At 27.0% G+C, this 19,421-nt stretch overlaps 1 protein-coding gene across 4 annotated transcripts in view; it reads left to right on the top strand.

Moving 5' to 3' along the window:
* The window catches only part of LOC130452074 (cytochrome P450 4c3-like), a 45,379-nt gene that overhangs the window by 17,906 nt on the left and 8,052 nt on the right, over positions 1-19,421 (top strand). For all 4 annotated transcript variants that reach the window (XM_056791400.1, XM_056791406.1, XM_056791412.1 and 1 more), the window contains 4 exons: positions 1,095-1,292; positions 1,358-1,543; positions 2,799-3,181; positions 13,923-13,991. In XM_056791400.1, the coding sequence (XP_056647378.1) occupies positions 1,095-1,292; positions 1,358-1,543; positions 2,799-3,181; positions 13,923-13,991 (836 nt within the window). The remainder of the gene's footprint in view (positions 1-1,094; positions 1,293-1,357; positions 1,544-2,798; positions 3,182-13,922; positions 13,992-19,421) is intronic.

The following is a 19,421-nucleotide window of genomic DNA, read 5'->3' as shown; positions in this document are numbered from 1 at the left end:
GCAACGCACGGGAATATTATTACGATTATAGAACATATAATAGACAAAATGTCAAGTTCAATTCTATTGAAACCAGTGACTTGTGACAAATAGTACTGGTGCCTGTTGACACACAAGATGACGTTACATATGACGTGACTTTCTTCATAGTTTACAAGTATCTTATAAGTTAAATCGAATCGCACGTGATCATAATTACGATCATAGAACATATGATAGAAAGATGTCAAATGATTCTATTAAAATCAGTGACATATGACAGATAATACTGGTGACAGTTGAAACACATGATGACGTTACTTATGAAGTGACTTTCTTTATAGTTTACTAGTTTACAATCGTGACATATGACAGATGGTGCTAGTGACAGTTGACACACGAGATGACGCTTCTCATGACATGCCTTTCTTTGTAGCGTACAATTATGATGGCGTCTTACAATTTATATCAAAGTGTTGGCTGTATATTTTGGCGTCGATGTATGTCGTTGTTGACACATAAGATGACGCTACATATGACGTGACTTTCTTTATAGTTTATAGTCAAAATGGCGTCTCACAAATTAGATCGCAACGCACGGGAATATTATTACGATTATAGAACATATAATAGACAAAATGTCAAGTTCAATTCTATTGAAAGCAATGACTTATGACAAATAGTACTGGTGCCTGTTGACACACAAGATGACGTTACATATGACGTGACTTTCTTCATAGTTTACAAGTATCTTATAAGTTAAATCGAATCGCACGTGATCATAATTACGATCATAGAACATATGATAGAAAGATGTCAAATGATTCTATTAAAATCAGTGACATATGACAGATAATACTGGTGACAGTTGAAACACATGATGACGTTACTTATGAAGTGACTTTCTTTATAGTTTACTAGTTTACAATCGTGACATATAACAGATGGTGCTAGTGACAGTTGACACACGAGATGACGCTTTTTATGACGTGCCTTTCTTTGTAGCTTACAATTATGATGGCGTCTTACAATTTATATCAAAGTGTTGGCTGTCGTCGATCATATCGTTAATACTTATGGTGGTAGTAAGCTGATATATTTATCGAATGTTTTAGATATTTTAGAAGCGTATACAAGATATTTAAATGATCATAATGGTCTTTGTGCCATCAATATAATTATTAAAAATTTTGTACTGGTTTCTGATCCAAGATTTTTGGAATTCGTCTTGGGAAAATGGGATATACTCAAAAAAACTGATGAATACGATTTTTTGAGTAGCTGGTTGGGTTCCGGTCTGCTAATAGCGAAAGGTGAACACATCTTTACCCCTTTTGTTTAATGTAAAACCTTTTCTTTGTTTCGTTCCTTATTTTAGAACCGATCTGGAGGAAAAGAAGGAAAATGTTGACGCCATCTTTTCATTTTTCTAACTTGGAAAATTTTATAAATATTATAGAAAAATGTGGTGATACTTTGATAGAGTTGTTGGAAAAAGAAACTCTCGAGGAGAGAGTGGATATTAGCAAATATACGACAAACTGCACTTTGGACATTATATGCGGTAAGACCTCATTCGATAATTAGTATTAAATCATTATTTATTATTTATAATAATAATAATAAATAATTTATTATTTGTTCTCTTCCTAGAGTAGAAACCTACACTTTATTTTAAGAGGCTGTACCAGGTAGAATCGTGTCTCTGGTGTTCCAGAAGCAACCGATAGGTGGTGCGCTAATTTTTTTTTATTTGACGTTGTCAAGATCCGGATTTGGACTCTTATTATCTTGCCTAGTGGTCAGAGCACCAATGCACTCGACTACGACGACGGAAATGTCATTCTTTTAATAAATATTTTGACAAATATTTGATTTATTTTACGAGTATATTCAATTCCGATAATTTCCATCATCTGCCCGGTTTATTATCACAATAAAATCACGTTTGTTTAGCGTTTTCGAGGTCGTTTAATCCATTTATCGAGGTCCCAGATGTGGGAAATTAAATTAGTCGATTTTAGGAATAATTAAATTGGTTCACTTCCGGTTCAGTTTTTTGAATTAAACGAAACGTTTTTATTTGCGGAGGGAGCTATTTTGAGGATGGGAGCTTGGCTGAGGAGAGAAAAGGTGTACAATAAGAAAAAAGTCAAAAATAATATATTTCTTTTTATTTTTTTTTTACATTCGAAATGTCTCTTGATGTTGCGAAGCAACGCATCAATTTTGTAATTGAATTAGGTTATGTTTACTTTAGGTAACGTTAGAAAACAGCTGATCCACGTCAAAATGGCGGTCGTGGGGTAAACTGGTTTCTTTTTCGTTTACTTTGTATTGTTTTTTGTTTTATGGTTTTAAGAGGACTCCACAGATACTTTTAAGATATGTTTCAGTGAAAGTAATACAGCTGAAACTTAGTACATATTTCTTAGTCTTTCTTAGTACAAGAATAAGGTGGAGTTATTTTCTTTTCATTAGATAAAAAGAAGTAAAAAACGACAAAGCTACGTTTCCGGAAGGAAATTTCGCAATTAAGAAGTCATTAAGCCATTAATAATAAGATCTATAATTCAATAAATAAACCGCACAAATCCCACAAAAAGTTATAGCAAAAGAATTTGTTTACCCCACGGCGGTCATTTTCGAACGGCCATCAGCTGATTTTGATAATTCGTTTGTCCCCAATCGAATGAAATCTGTGGTTAATTAACGAATTCGGTGAAATGGTGAAAGTACTAATTTGGGATTTCGATAAATGGATTTTAATATTTCGAAAACGGCAGACAAAAATTCAAAATGATCGTTACATTTTGTAGAAGCTGCTATGGGGGTGTCAATCAACGCTCAGATAAATCCCAATTCGGAATACGTCAAAGCGGTACATGCGAAATGTAAATTTTTAATAGAAAGGACCTATTCAATTTTCAAAAGATACGATATCTTATATAGACTTACGCCGACTTACTATTTCGAAAAGAGCTGTGATGAAATATTACATAATCACACTATGCGTGTCATAAATTCCAGGAAGGAGAGGTTAGAAAGGGAAAAAGACAAAAATGTAAATAGTAACGACAACGAAGATGTCGGTTTAAAAAAAAGAAAAGTGTTTCTCGATATGTTGTTGGAATATTCTGATAATGGACAAAACTTGACCGATCAGGATATCAGAGAAGAGGTTGATACTTTTATGTTTGCAGTAAGTTATTTTCTGACGGTTTTAGGTCAGTCTAGTTCATAAAACTATCGATTTTTTTTTTCGTAAGATTTTTATTTTACGTAACAAAAATCAAAAAACTAGAAATAAAATAACAGATATATTTATAAGGTCAGTTATGTTTTGAGATATCGAAGTAAATAAAGAGGAAAATGTGGAAAATATATTTCATATTTCCATGAAATCTCTATTCAAAAACCAGCAGTGATCTGCCATAATGTGAGAATCCCATCCAATTTGATACCTTTCCTCCATTACTTTTAGATCTTGGTGGAATGGTTCTTCTTGTTACTTATTATAATTTTCTAAATTTTCCGGAAATTTTTGACAACCGACACAAAACTTTTTCAAGCTTTGCTTTCCGGAATAGTCATAACTTTGATCAAATCCGAGTCTTTCATCAATTGCCGTATTTGAGGACCATCAAATAACCCACGTTTCAATTTTTCCATATCAAGCTTCGGAAATTTTTTACAAATTTAATTCAAAATCCAATAACTCTTTGTAGTATTCACTATTGATTGCCTCTCTCTCTTTTGAACAACAATATTCCACGCGCATTCCAAAATACTGAAGCCATAACCTTTCCTATTGTGCCTTTGGACGTTTCGGACCTGGTTCACCGCTACAGTCCACTCAGATGATGATCGTTTTGATTCCATAGTTAAGTGACGGATCCGTGTTTTATCCATTATCACATATCGACACAAATAATCTGTTTTATTACGTATAAACATGGCCAAACATAGCTCTGAATCATCAACATGTTGTCTGTGTGGCTGTCATTTTTTTTCCGACTAAACGAAATGTCATGAAATTTTAGACATAGTCTTTTGAAAGTCGTTACTTCATAAACGTCATATGGATGTAACGATGTCAGGTCTGTCATTCGTCAACCGTCTATCGATGAATTTGACAAAAAGAAAAGTCAAAACGTCAAATTTTATCTTTCTTTAAAAATTATGTTCTTGATTTCAGGTCTATTCTGTTTTGAAATTAGTTTTTCTTTAATAGTTTTTGGAAGAAAGATAGAATTTGATGTTTCGACTTTTCTTTTAGTCAAATTTTTGAAAGTAGATAAAATTTGTCAAAAAGAAAAGTCGAAACGTCAAATTTTATCTTTCTTTCAAAAAGTATGTTCTTGATTTCAGTTCTATTCTGTTTTGAAATTAGTTTTTCTTTAATAGTTTTTGAAAGAAAGATAGAATTTGACGTTTCGACTTTTCTTCTAGTCAAATTTTTGAAAGTAGATAAAATTTGTCAAAAAGAAAAGTCGAAATGTCAAATTTTATCTTTCTTTAAAAAATTATGTTCTTGATTTCAGGTCTATTCTGTTTTGAAATTAGTTTTTCTTTAATAGTTTTTGAAAGAAAGATAGAATTTGACGTTTCGACTTTTCTTTTAGTCAAATTTTTAAGAGTAGATGAAATTTGTCAAAAAGAAAAGTCGAAATGTCAAATTTTATCTTTCTTTAAAAAATTATGTTCTTGATTTCAGGTCTATTCTGTTTTGAAATTAGTTTTCTTTAATAGTTTTTGAAAGAAAGATAGAATTTGACGTTTCGACTTTTCTTTTAGTCAAATTTTTGAAAGTAGATAAAATTTGTCAAAAAGAAAAGTCGAAATGTCAAATTTTATCTTTCTTTAAAAAATTATGTTCTTGATTTCAGGTCTATTCTGTTTTGAAATTAGTTTTCTTTAATAGTTTTTGAAAGAAAGATAGAATTTGACGTTTCGACTTTTCTTTTAGTCAAATTTTTGAAAGTAGATAAAATTTGTCAAAAAGAAAAGTCGAAATGTCAAATTTTATCTTTCTTTAAAAAATTATGTTCTTGATTTCAGGTCTATTCTGTTTTGAAATTAGTTTTCTTCAATAGTTTTTGAAAGAAAGATAGAATTTGATGTTTCGACTTTTCTTTTTGTCAAATTTTTGAAAGTAGATGAAATTTGACAAAAAGAAAAGTCAAAACGTCAAATTTTATCTTTCTTTAAAAAATTATGTTCTTGATTTCAGGTCTATTCTGTTTTGAAATTAGTTTTCTTTAATAGTTTTTGAAAGAAAGATAGAATTTGACGTTTCGACTTTTCTTTTAGTCAAATTTTTGAAAGTAGATAAAATTTGTCAAAAAGAAAAGTCGAAATGTCAAATTTTATCTTTCTTTAAAAAATTATGTTCTTGATTTCAGGTCTATTCTGTTTTGAAATTAGTTTTCTTTAATAGTTTTTGAAAGAAAGATAGAATTTGACGTTTCGACTTTTCTTTTAGTCAAATTTTTGAAAGTAGATAAAATTTGTCAAAAAGAAAAGTCGAAATGTCAAATTTTATCTTTCTTTAAAAAATTATGTTCTTGATTTCAGGTCTATTCTGTTTTGAAATTAGTTTTCTTCAATAGTTTTTGAAAGAAAGATAGAATTTGATGTTTCGACTTTTCTTTTTGTCAAATTTTTGAAAGTAGATGAAATTTGACAAAAAGAAAAGTCAAAACGTCAAATTTTATCTTTCTTTAAAAAATTATGTTCTTGATTTCAGGTCTATTCTGTTTTGAAATTAGTTTTCTTTAATAGTTTTTGAAAGAAAGATAGAATTTGACGTTTCGACTTTTCTTTTAGTCAAATTTTTGAAAGTAGATAAAATTTGTCAAAAAGAAAAGTCGAAATGTCAAATTTTATCTTTCTTTAAAAAATTATGTTCTTGATTTCAGGTCTATTCTGTTTTGAAATTAGTTTTTCTTTAATAGTTTTTGAAAGAAAGATAGAATTTGACGTTTCGACTTTTCTTCTAGTCAAATTTTTGAAAGTAGATAAAATTTGTCAAAAAGAAAAGTCGAAATGTCAAATTTTATCTTTCTTTAAAAAATTATGTTCTTGATTTCAGGTCTATTCTGTTTTGAAATTAGTTTTTCTTTAATAGTTTTTGAAAGAAAGATAGAATTTGACGTTTCGACTTTTCTTTTAGTCAAATTTTTAAGAGTAGATGAAATTTGTCAAAAAGAAAAGTCGAAATGTCAAATTTTATCTTTCTTTAAAAAATTATGTTCTTGATTTCAGGTCTATTCTGTTTTGAAATTAGTTTTCTTTAATAGTTTTTGAAAGAAAGATAGAATTTGACGTTTCGACTTTTCTTTTAGTCAAATTTTTGAAAGTAGATAAAATTTGTCAAAAAGAAAAGTCGAAATGTCAAATTTTATCTTTCTTTAAAAAATTATGTTCTTGATTTCAGGTCTATTCTGTTTTGAAATTAGTTTTCTTTAATAGTTTTTGAAAGAAAGATAGAATTTGACGTTTCGACTTTTCTTTTAGTCAAATTTTTGAAAGTAGATAAAATTTGTCAAAAAGAAAAGTCGAAATGTCAAATTTTATCTTTCTTTAAAAAATTATGTTCTTGATTTCAGGTCTATTCTGTTTTGAAATTAGTTTTCTTCAATAGTTTTTGAAAGAAAGATAGAATTTGATGTTTCGACTTTTCTTTTTGTCAAATTTTTGAAAGTAGATGAAATTTGACAAAAAGAAAAGTCAAAACGTCAAATTTTATCTTTCTTTAAAAAATTATGTTCTTGATTTCAGGTCTATTCTGTTTTGAAATTAGTTTTCTTTAATAGTTTTTGAAAGAAAGATAGAATTTGACGTTTCGACTTTTCTTTTAGTCAAATTTTTGAAAGTAGATAAAATTTGTCAAAAAGAAAAGTCGAAATGTCAAATTTTATCTTTCTTTAAAAAATTATGTTCTTGATTTCAGGTCTATTCTGTTTTGAAATTAGTTTTCTTCAATAGTTTTTGAAAGAAAGATAGAATTTGATGTTTCGACTTTTCTTTTTGTCAAATTTTTGAAAGTAGATGAAATTTGACAAAAAGAAAAGTCAAAACGTCAAATTTTATCTTTCTTTAAAAAATTATGTTCTTGATTTCAGGTCTATTCTGTTTTGAAATTAGTTTTCTTTAATAGTTTTTGAAAGAAAGATAGAATTTGACGTTTCGACTTTTCTTTTAGTCAAATTTTTGAAAGTAGATAAAATTTGTCAAAAAGAAAAGTCGAAATGTCAAATTTTATCTTTCTTTAAAAAATTATGTTCTTGATTTCAGGTCTATTCTGTTTTGAAATTAGTTTTCTTTAATAGTTTTTGAAAGAAAGATAGAATTTGACGTTTCGACTTTTCTTTTAGTCAAATTTTTGAAAGTAGATAAAATTTGTCAAAAAGAAAAGTCGAAATGTCAAATTTTATCTTTCTTTAAAAAATTATGTTCTTGATTTCAGGTCTATTCTGTTTTGAAATTAGTTTTCTTCAATAGTTTTTGAAAGAAAGATAGAATTTGATGTTTCGACTTTTCTTTTTGTCAAATTTTTGAAAGTAGATGAAATTTGACAAAAAGAAAAGTCAAAACGTCAAATTTTATCTTTCTTTAAAAAATTATGTTCTTGATTTCAGGTCTATTCTGTTTTGAAATTAGTTTTCTTTAATAGTTTTTGAAAGAAAGATAGAATTTGACGTTTCGACTTTTCTTTTAGTCAAATTTTTGAAAGTAGATAAAATTTGTCAAAAAGAAAAGTCGAAATGTCAAATTTTATCTTTCTTTAAAAAATTATGTTCTTGATTTCAGGTCTATTCTGTTTTGAAATTAGTTTTTCTTTAATAGTTTTTGAAAGAAAGATAGAATTTGACGTTTCGACTTTTCTTTTAGTCAATTTTTTGAAAGTAGATAAAATTTGTCAAAAAGAAAAGTCGAAATGTCAAATTTTATCTTTCTTTAAAAAATTATGTTCTTGATTTCAGGTCTATTCTGTTTTGAAATTAGTTTTTCTTTAATAGTTTTTGAAAGAAAGATAGAATTTGACGTTTCGACTTTTCTTTTAGTCAAATTTTTGAAAGTAGATAAAATTTGTCAAAAAGAAAAGTCGAAATGTCAAATTTTATCTTTCTTTAAAAAATTATGTTCTTGATTTCAGGTCTATTTTGTTTTGAAATTAGTTTTCTTTAATAGTTTTTGAAAGAAAGATAGAATTTGACGTTTCGACTTTTCTTTTAGTCAAATTTTTGAAAGTAGATAAAATTTGTCAAAAAGAAAAGTCGAAATGTCAAATTTTATCTTTCTTTAAAAAATTATGTTCTTGATTTCAGGTCTATTCTGTTTTGAAATTAGTTTTTCTTTAATAGTTTTTGAAAGAAAGATAGAATTTGACGTTTCGACTTTTCTTTTAGTCAAATTTTTAAGTGTAGATGAAATTTGACAAAACGAAAAGTCGAAATGTCAAATTTTATCTTTCTTTAAAAAATTATGTTCTTGATTTCAGGTCTATTCTGTTTTGAAATTAGTTTTCTTTAATAGTTTTTGAAAGAAAGATAGAATTTGACGTTTCGACTTTTCTTTTAGTCAAATTTTTAAAAGTAGATAAAATTTGTCAAAAAGAAAAGTCGAAATGTCAAATTTTATCTTTCTTTAAAAAATTATGTTCTTGATTTCAGGTCTATTCTGTTTTGAAATTAGTTTTTCTTTAATAGTTTTTGAAAGAAAGATAGAATTTGACGTTTCGACTTTTCTTTTAGTCAAATTTTTAAGTGTAGATGAAATTTGACAAAACGAAAAGTCGAAATGTCAAATTTTATCTTTCTTTAAAAAATTATGTTCTTGATTTCAGGTCTATTTTGTTTTGAAATTAGTTTTTCTTTAATAGTTTTTGAAAGAAAGATAGAATTTGACGTTTCGACTTTTCTTTTAGTCAAATTTTTAAGTGTAGATGAAATTTGACAAAACGAAAAGTCGAAATGTCAAATTTTATCTTTCTTTAAAAAATTATGTTCTTGATTTCAGGTCTATTCTGTTTTGAAATTAGTTTTTCTTTAATAGTTTTTGAAAGAAAGATAGAATTTGACGTTTCGACTTTTCTTTTAGTCAAATTTTTAAGTGTAGATGAAATTTGACAAAACGAAAAGTCGAAATGTCAAATTTTATCTTTCTTTAAAAAATTATGTTCTTGATTTCAGGTCTATTTTGTTTTGAAATTAGTTTTTCTTTAATAGTTTTTGAAAGAAAGATAGAATTTGACGTTTCGACTTTTCTTTTAGTCAAATTTTTAAGTGTAGATGAAATTTGACAAAACGAAAAGTCGAAATGTCAAATTTTATCTTTCTTTAAAAAATTATGTTCTTGATTTCAGGTCTATTCTGTTTTGAAATTAGTTTTTCTTTAATAGTTTTTGAAAGAAAGATAGAATTTGACGTTTCGACTTTTCTTTTAGTCAAATTTTTAAGTGTAGATGAAATTTGTCAAAACGAAAAGTCGAAATGTCAAATTTTATCTTTCTTTAAAAAATTATGTTCTTGATTTCAGGTCTATTTTGTTTTGAAATTAGTTTTCTTTAATAGTTTTTGAAAGAAAGATAGAATTTGACGTTTCGACTTTTCTTTTAGTCAAATTTTTGAAAGTAGATAAAATTTGTCAAAAAGAAAAGTCGAAATGTCAAATTTTATCTTTCTTTAAAAAATTATGTTCTTGATTTCAGGTCTACTCTGTTTTGAAATTAGTTTTTCTTTAATAGTTTTTGAAAGAAAGATAGAATTTGACGTTTCGACTTTTCTTTTAGTCAAATTTTTGAAAGTAGATAAAATTTGTCAAAAAGAAAAGTCGAAATGTCAAATTTTATCTTTCTTTAAAAAATTATGTTCTTGATTTCAGGTCTATTTTGTTTTGAAATTAGTTTTCTTTAATAGTTTTTGAAAGAAAGATAGAATTTGACGTTTCGACTTTTCTTTTAGTCAAATTTTTGAAAGTAGATAAAATTTGTCAAAAAGAAAAGTCGAAATGTCAAATTTTATCTTTCTTTAAAAAATTATGTTCTTGATTTCAGGTCTATTCTGTTTTGAAATTAGTTTTTCTTTAATAGTTTTTGAAAGAAAGATAGAATTTGACGTTTCGACTTTTCTTTTAGTCAAATTTTTAAGTGTAGATGAAATTTGACAAAACGAAAAGTCGAAATGTCAAATTTTATCTTTCTTTAAAAAATTATGTTCTTGATTTCAGGTCTATTCTGTTTTGAAATTAGTTTTCTTTAATAGTTTTTGAAAGAAAGATAGAATTTGACGTTTCGACTTTTCTTTTAGTCAAATTTTTGAAAGTAGATAAAATTTGTCAAAAAGAAAAGTCGAAATGTCAAATTTTATCTTTCTTTAAAAAATTATGTTCTTGATTTCAGGTCTATTCTGTTTTGAAATTAGTTTTCTTTAATAGTTTTTGAAAGAAAGATAGAATTTGACGTTTCGACTTTTCTTTTAGTCAAATTTTTGAAAGTAGATAAAATTTGTCAAAAAGAAAAGTCGAAATGTCAAATTTTATCTTTCTTTAAAAAATTATGTTCTTGATTTCAGGTCTATTTTGTTTTGAAATTAGTTTTCTTTAATAGTTTTTGAAAGAAAGATAGAATTTGACGTTTCGACTTTTCTTTTAGTCAAATTTTTGAAAGTAGATAAAATTTGTCAAAAAGAAAAGTCGAAATGTCAAATTTTATCTTTCTTTAAAAAATTATGTTCTTGATTTCAGGTCTATTCTGTTTTGAAATTAGTTTTTCTTTAATAGTTTTTGAAAGAAAGATAGAATTTGACGTTTCGACTTTTCTTTTAGTCAAATTTTTGAAAGTAGATAAAATTTGTCAAAAAGAAAAGTCGAAATGTCAAATTTTATCTTTCTTTAAAAAATTATGTTCTTGATTTCAGGTCTATTCTGTTTTGAAATTAGTTTTCTTTAATAGTTTTTGAAAGAAAGATAGAATTTGATGTTTCGACTTTTCTTTTAGTCAAATTTTTGAAAGTAGATAAAATTTGTCAAAAAGAAAAGTCGAAATGTCAAATTTTATCTTTCTTTAAAAAATTATGTTCTTGATTTCAGGTCTATTTTGTTTTGAAATTAGTTTTCTTTAATAGTTTTTGAAAGAAAGATAGAATTTGACGTTTCGACTTTTCTTTTAGTCAAATTTTTGAAAGTAGATAAAATTTGTCAAAAAGAAAAGTCGAAATGTCAAATTTTATCTTTCTTTAAAAAATTATGTTCTTGATTTCAGGTCTATTTTGTTTTGAAATTAGTTTTTCTTTAATAGTTTTTGAAAGAAAGATAGAATTTGACGTTTCGACTTTTCTTTTAGTCAAATTTTTGAAAGTAGATAAAATTTGTCAAAAAGAAAAGTCGAAATGTCAAATTTTATCTTTCTTTAAAAAATTATGTTCTTGATTTCAGGTCTATTTTGTTTTGAAATTAGTTTTCTTTAATAGTTTTTGAAAGAAAGATAGAATTTGATGTTTCGACTTTTCTTTTAGTCAAATTTTTGAAAGTAGATAAAATTTGTCAAAAAGAAAAGTCGAAATGTCAAATTTTATCTTTCTTTAAAAAATTATGTTCTTGATTTCAGGTCTATTTTGTTTTGAAATTAGTTTTCTTTAATAGTTTTTGAAAGAAAGATAGAATTTGACGTTTCGACTTTTCTTTTAGTCAAATTTTTGAAAGTAGATAAAATTTGTCAAAAAGAAAAGTCGAAATGTCAAATTTTATCTTTCTTTAAAAAATTATGTTCTTGATTTCAGGTCTATTCTGTTTTGAAATTAGTTTTTCTTTAATAGTTTTTGGAAGAAAGATAGAATTTGATGTTTCGACTTTTCTTTTAGTCAAATTTTTGAAAGTAGATAAAATTTGTCAAAAAGAAAAGTCGAAACGTCAAATTTTATCTTTCTTTCAAAAAGTATGTTCTTGATTTCAGGGCTATTCTGTTTTGAAATTAGTTTTTCTTTAATAGTTTTTGGAAGAAAGATAGAATTTGATGTTTCGACTTTTCTTTTAGTCAAATTTTTGAAAGTAGATAAAATTTGTCAAAAAGAAAAGTCGAAACGTCAAATTTTATCTTTCTTTCAAAAAGTATATTCTTGATTTCAGGTCTATTCTGTTTTGAAATTAGTTTTCTTTAATAGTTTTTGAAAGAAAGATAGAATTTGACGTTTCGACTTTTCTTTTTGACAAATTTTTAAGAGTAGATGAAATTTGACAAAAAGAAAAGTCAAAACGTCAAATTTTATCTTTCTTTCAAAAAGTATGTTCTTGATTTCAGGTCTATTCTGTTTTGAAATTAGTTTTTCTTTAATAGTTTTTGGAAGAAAGATAGAATTTGATGTTTCGACTTTTCTTTTAGTCAAATTTTTGAAAGTAGATAAAATTTGTCAAAAAGAAAAGTCGAAACGTCAAATTTTATCTTTCTTTCAAAAAGTATGTTCTTGATTTCAGGGCTATTCTGTTTTGAAATTAGTTTTCTTTAATAGTTTTTGAAAGAAAGATAGAATTTGACGTTTCGACTTTTCTTTTTGACAAATTTTTAAGAGTAGATGAAATTTGACAAAAAGAAAAGTCAAAACGTCAAATTTTATCTTTCTTTCAAAAAGTATGTTCTTGATTTCAGGTCTATTCTGTTTTGAAATTAGTTTTTCTTTAATAGTTTTTGGAAGAAAGATAGAATTTGATGTTTCGACTTTTCTTTTAGTCAAATTTTTGAAAGTAGATAAAATTTGTCAAAAAGAAAAGTCGAAACGTCAAATTTTATCTTTCTTTCAAAAAGTATGTTCTTGATTTCAGGGCTATTCTGTTTTGAAATTAGTTTTTCTTTAATAGTTTTTGGAAGAAAGATAGAATTTGATGTTTCGACTTTTCTTTTAGTCAAATTTTTGAAAGTAGATAAAATTTGTCAAAAAGAAAAGTCGAAACGTCAAATTTTATCTTTCTTTCAAAAAGTATATTCTTGATTTCAGGTCTATTCTGTTTTGAAATAAGTTTTCTTTAATAGTTTTTGAAAGAAAGATAGAATTTGACGTTTCGACTTTTCTTTTTGACAAATTTTTAAGAGTAGATGAAATTTGACAAAAAGAAAAGTCAAAACGTCAAATTTTATCTTTCTTTCAAAAAGTATGTTCTTGATTTCAGGTCTATTCTGTTTTGAAATTAGTTTTTCTTTAATAGTTTTTGAAAGAAAGATAGAATTTGACGTTTCGACTTTTCTTTTTGACAAATTTTTAAGAGTAGATGAAATTTGACAAAACGAAAAGTCAAAACGTCAAATTTTATCTGACTTTAAAACATTACCATGTACAACTACAAACTATTCTAATAAAGTGAGGTTAAATTTTAGACGTTCGGCGTGAAAAAAAATTCATTGTATGCACAACAAGTTGAACTATCTTTGACATTTATGAACGTCTAGAGCATTTTTTGCAATTATTAGTATTAATAACTTGATCCCGGATAGCCATCATGAAGTTTTCGATCTCTGGAAAGAATATTTTTTCACGATGAATGGCTGAGGATTTGTCTTCTAAAAGAAGTAGCGATTCGTTTATTAAAAAATCTAATTTCATTCATCCTCCATGAATTGTTTCATCGAATTATTTGTACGCCTAGACATGATCAGACACCCAATGGGGACTCGTTTAGAACCAGTAGTGCATATTATAACAATTTACTCTAAGTTTACTATGAAATGTCGCTTCATCTGTTCACAAAATTCGTGAAAATATATCAGTACTTTATTAAAACTATTCTCCAGTCATGCTATCGGCGCTGATGACGTAGCTTATCAGCATAGTCGCTACAACACTTATGACTTGTGGATTTCCTTTTCACTTAGACCCACTAAGTACTACTAAACATGAGTCAAGAAATTACTATTCTTGTCACTAACATAACTTAATGTTTCTCATTTACAGGGACATGATACGACTGCAACTGCGTTAAGTTTTTCTTTGTATTGTTTATCTCTCAACAAAGATGTCCAGGTAAGTTTTTAATCACGTTTTTATTTATTTCATTTATATATACGAGATTTATTACTTAAGTTTTGAGATATGGCAACACTAAAGTGAATATGTCAAATGAAACAAAAGTAGTGCCGATCAATGCGCTTCGACTTTTGGTGACGGAGCATCATCTGGAGCCGTCGTGTTTCGCTGTTTTTTCGAAACAACTGCACTTGTCGCCACCGTTCCATTAGAGCAACGTAGAATGGTTAATTACTACCAGCTGCCAACATTTGTTTATCAGGAAAACCAATCGCAGAAGACGCCACTACAATACAAACTCTCTCACATCGAAAAGAAACGCTTTTGAATAATCGAAACATCGAATTGATGGGTCATCCACCGTACAGTCCTTGTTTGACACTCAATGATTTCTTCTTTTACCCCCAGATCAAAAATAAATTGCGAAATCAATATTTTTGTACACCCGAAGAAGCGATTGAAGCGTTCAATTTTTTTTAAAGGCAAATGAAATTCATTTATACAAAAATGTTTCCATCTAGAAGAAAATCTTCCATATAAGAAAATCTTCGATATAACGAAGAAAATCTTCGATATAACGAAGAAAATCTTCCAGATAACGAAGAAAATCTTCCATATAACGAAAAAAATCTTCCATATAACAAAATCTTCGATATAATGAAGAAAATCTTCCATATAACAAAGAAAATCTTCGATATAACGAAGAAAATCTTCCATATAACAAAATCTTCGATATAACGAAGGAAATCTTCCAGATAACGAAGAAAATTTCCATATAACGAAAAAAATCTTCCATATAACAAAGAAAATCTTCGATATAACGAAGAAAATCTTCGATATAACGAAGAAAATATTCGATATAACGAAGAAAATATTCCATATAACGAAAAAAATCTTCCATATAACAAAATCTTCGATATAACGAAGAAAATCTTCCATATAACAAAGAAAATCTTCGATATAACGAAGAAAATCTTCGATATAACGAAGAAAATCCTCGATATAACGAAGAAAATCTTCCATATAACAAAATCTTCGATATAACGAAGAAAATCTTCGATATAACGAAGAAAATCTTCGATATAACGAAGAAAATCTTCGATATAACGAAGAAAATCTTCGATATAACGAAGAAAATCTTCCATATAACAAAATCTTCGATATAACGAAGAAAATCTTCGATATAACGAAGAAAATCTTCGATATAACGAAGAAAATCTTCGATATAACGAAGAAAATCTTCCATATAACAAAATCTTCGATATAACGAAGAAAATCTTCGATATAACAAAATCTTCCATATAACAAAATCTTCGATATAACGAAGAAAATCTTCGATATAACGAAGAAAATCTTCGATATAACGAAGAAAATCTTGGATATAACGAAGAAAATGTTCCATATAACAAAATCTTCGATATAACGAAGAAAATCTTCGATATAACAAAGAAAATCTTCGATATAACGAAGAAAATATTCGATATAACGAAGAAAATATTCCATATAACGAAGAAAATCTTCCATATAACAAAATCTTCGATATAACAAAGAAAATCTTCGATATAACGAAGAAAATCTTCCATATAACAAAATCTTCGATATAACGAAGAAAATCTTCCAGATAACGAAGAAAATCTTCAATATAACAAAATCTTCGATATAACGAAGAAAATCCCCCATATAACGAAGAAAATCACCCATATAACGAAAAAAATCTTCCATATAACAAAATCTTCGATATAACGAAGAAAATCTTCCATATAACAAAGAAAATCTTCGATATAACGAAGAAAATCTTCGATATAACGAAGAAAATCCCCGATATAACGAAGAAAATCTTCCATATAACAAAATCTTCGATATAACGAAGAAAATCTTCGATATAACGAAGAAAATCTTCGATATAACGAAGAAAATCTTCGATATAACAAAGAAAATCTTCCATATAACAAAGAAAATCTTCGATATAACGAAGAAAATCTTCGATATAACGAAGAAAATCTTCGATATAACGAAGAAAATCTTCGATATAACGAAGAAAATCTTCCATATAACGAAAAAATCTTCCATATAACAAAATCTTCGATATAACGAAGGAAATCTTCCAGATAACGAAGAAAATTTCCATATAACGAAAAAAATCTTCCATATAACAAAGAAAATCTTCGATATAACGAAGAAAATCTTCGATATAACGAAGAAAATATTCGATATAACGAAGAAAATATTCCATATAACGAAAAAAATCTTCCATATAACAAAATCTTCGATATAACGAAGAAAATCTTCCATATAACAAAGAAAATCTTCGATATAACGAAGAAAATCTTCGATATAACGAAGAAAATCCTCGATATAACGAAGAAAATCTTCCATATAACAAAATCTTCGATATAACGAAGAAAATCTTCGATATAACGAAGAAAATCTTCGATATAACGAAGAAAATCTTCGATATAACGAAGAAAATCTTCGATATAACAAAGAAAATCTTCCATATAACAAAGAAAATCTTCGATATAACGAAGAAAATCTTCGATATAACGAAGAAAATCTTCGATATAACGAAGAAAATCCTCGATATAACGAAGAAAATCTTCGATATAACGAAGAAAATCTTCCATATAACAAAATCTTCGATATAACGAAGAAAATCTTCGATATAACGAAGAAAATCTTCGATATAACGAAGAAAATCTTCCATATAACAAAATCTTCGATATAACGAAGAAAATCTTCGATATAACGAAGAAAATCTTCGATATAACGAAGAAAATATTCGATATAACGAAGAAAATCTTCCATATAACAAAGAAAATCTTCGATATAACGAAGAAAATCTTCGATATAACGAAGAAAATCTTCGATATAACGAAGAAAATCACCCATATAACGAAAAAAATCTTCCATATAACAAAATCTTCGATATAACGAAAAAAATCTTCCATATAACAAAATCTTCGATATAACGAAGAAAATCTTCGATATAACGAAGAAAATCCTCGATATAACGAAGAAAATCTTCCATATAACAAAATCTTCGATATAACGAAGAAAATCTTCGATATAACGAAGAAAATCTTCGATATAACGAAGAAAATCTTCGATATAACAAAGAAAATCTTCCATATAACAAAGAAAATCTTCGATATAACGAAGAAAATCTTCGATATAACGAAGAAAATCTTCGATATAACGAAGAAAATCTTCGATATAACGAAGAAAATCTTCCATATAACAAAATCTTCGATATAACGAAGAAAATCTTCGATATAACGAAGAAAATCTTCGATATAACAAAATCTTCCATATAACAAAATCTTCGATATAACGAAGAAAATCTTCGATATAACGAAGAAAATCTTGGATATAACGAAGAAAATGTTCCATATAACAAAATCTTCGATATAACGAAGAAAATCTTCGATATAACAAAGAAAATCTTCGATATAACGAAGAAAATATTCGATATAACGAAGAAAATATTCCATATAACGAAGAAAATCTTCCATATAACAAAATCTTCGATATAACGAAGAAAATCTTCGATATAACGAAGAAAATCTTCCATATAACAAAATCTTCGATATAACAAAGAAAATCTTCGATATAACGAAGAAAATCTTCGATATAACAAAATCTTCCATATAACAAAATCTTCGATATAACGAAGAAAATCTTCGATATAACAAAATCTTCGATATAACGAAGAAAATCTTCCATATAACGAAGAAAATCTTCGATATAACGAAGAAAATCTTCGATATAACGAAGAAAATCTTCGATATAACGAAGAAAATCTTCCAGATAACGAAGAAAATCTTCCATATAACAAAATCTTCGATATAACGAAGAAAATCTTCGATATAACGAAGAAAATCTTCCATATAACAAAATCTTCGATATAACGAAGAAAATCTTCGATATAACGAAGAAAATCTTCGATATAACGAAGAAAATCTTCCAGATAACGAAGAAAATCTTCCATATAACAAAATCTTCGATATAACGAAGAAAATCTTCCAGATAACGAAGAAAATCTTCCATATAACGAAGAAAATCTTCGATATAACGAAGAAAATCTTCCATATAAGAAAATCTTCGATATAACGAAGAAAATCTTCGATATAACGAAGAAAATCTTCGATATAACGAAGAAAATCTTCCAGATAACGAAGAAAATCTTCGATATAACGAAGAAAATCTTCGATATAACGAAGAAAATCTTCCAGATAACGAAGAAAGTCTTCCAGATAACGAAGAAAATCTTCGATATAACGAAGAAAATCTTCGATATAAGAAAATCTTCGATATAACGAAGAAAATCTTCGATATAACGAAGAAAATCTTCCATATAACGAAAAAAATCTTCCATATAACAAAATCTTCGATATAACGAAGAAAATCTTCGATATAACGAAGAAAATCTTCGATATAACGAAGAAAATCCTCGATATAACGAAGAAAATCTTCCATATAACAAAATCTTCGATATAACGAAGAAAATCTTCGATATAACGAAGAAAATCTTCGATATAACGAAGAAAATCTTCGATATAACAAAGAAAATCTTCCATATAACAAAGAAAATCTTCGATATAACGAAGAAAATCTTCGATATAACAAAATCTTCCATATAACAAAATCTTCGATATAACGAAGAAAATCTTCGATATAACAAAGAAAATCTTCGATATAACGAAGAAAATATTCGATATAACGAAGAAAATATTCCATATAACGAAGAAAATCTTCCATATAACAAAATCTTCGATATAACGAAGAAAATCTTCGATATAACGAAGAAAATCTTCCATATAACAAAATCTTCGATATAACAAAGAAAATCTTCGATATAACGAAGAAAATCTTCGATATAACAAAATCTTCCATATAACAAAATCTTCGATATAACGAAGAAAATCTTCGATATAACAAAATCTTCGATATAACGAAGAAAATCTTCGATATAACGAAGAAAATCTTCCAGATAACGAAGAAAATCTTCCATATAACGAAGAAAATCTTCGATATAACGAAGAAAATCTTCGATATAACGAAGAAAATCTTCGATATAACGAAGAAAATCTTCCAGAAAACGAAGAAAATCTTCCATATAACAAAATCTTCGATATAACGAAGAAAATCTTCGATATAACGAAGAAAATCTTCCATATAACAAAATCTTCGATATAACGAAGAAAATCTTCGATATAACAAAGAAAATCTTCCATATAACAAAGAAAATCTTCGATATAACGAAGAAAATCTTCGATATAACGAAGAAAATCTTCGATATAACGAAGAAAATCTTGGATATAACGAAGAAAATGTTCCATATAACAAAATCTTCGATATAACGAAGAAAATCTTCGATATAACAAAGAAAATCTTCGATATAACGAAGAAAATCTTCCATATAACAAA

The sequence above is a fragment of the Diorhabda sublineata genome, chromosome 1, assembly GCF_026230105.1.
Source record: "Diorhabda sublineata isolate icDioSubl1.1 chromosome 1, icDioSubl1.1, whole genome shotgun sequence".
Lineage (NCBI taxonomy): Eukaryota > Metazoa > Arthropoda > Insecta > Coleoptera > Chrysomelidae > Diorhabda > Diorhabda sublineata.
Note: the sequence above shows the minus strand (reverse complement) of the source record. Positions and strands in the feature narration are given on the sequence as shown.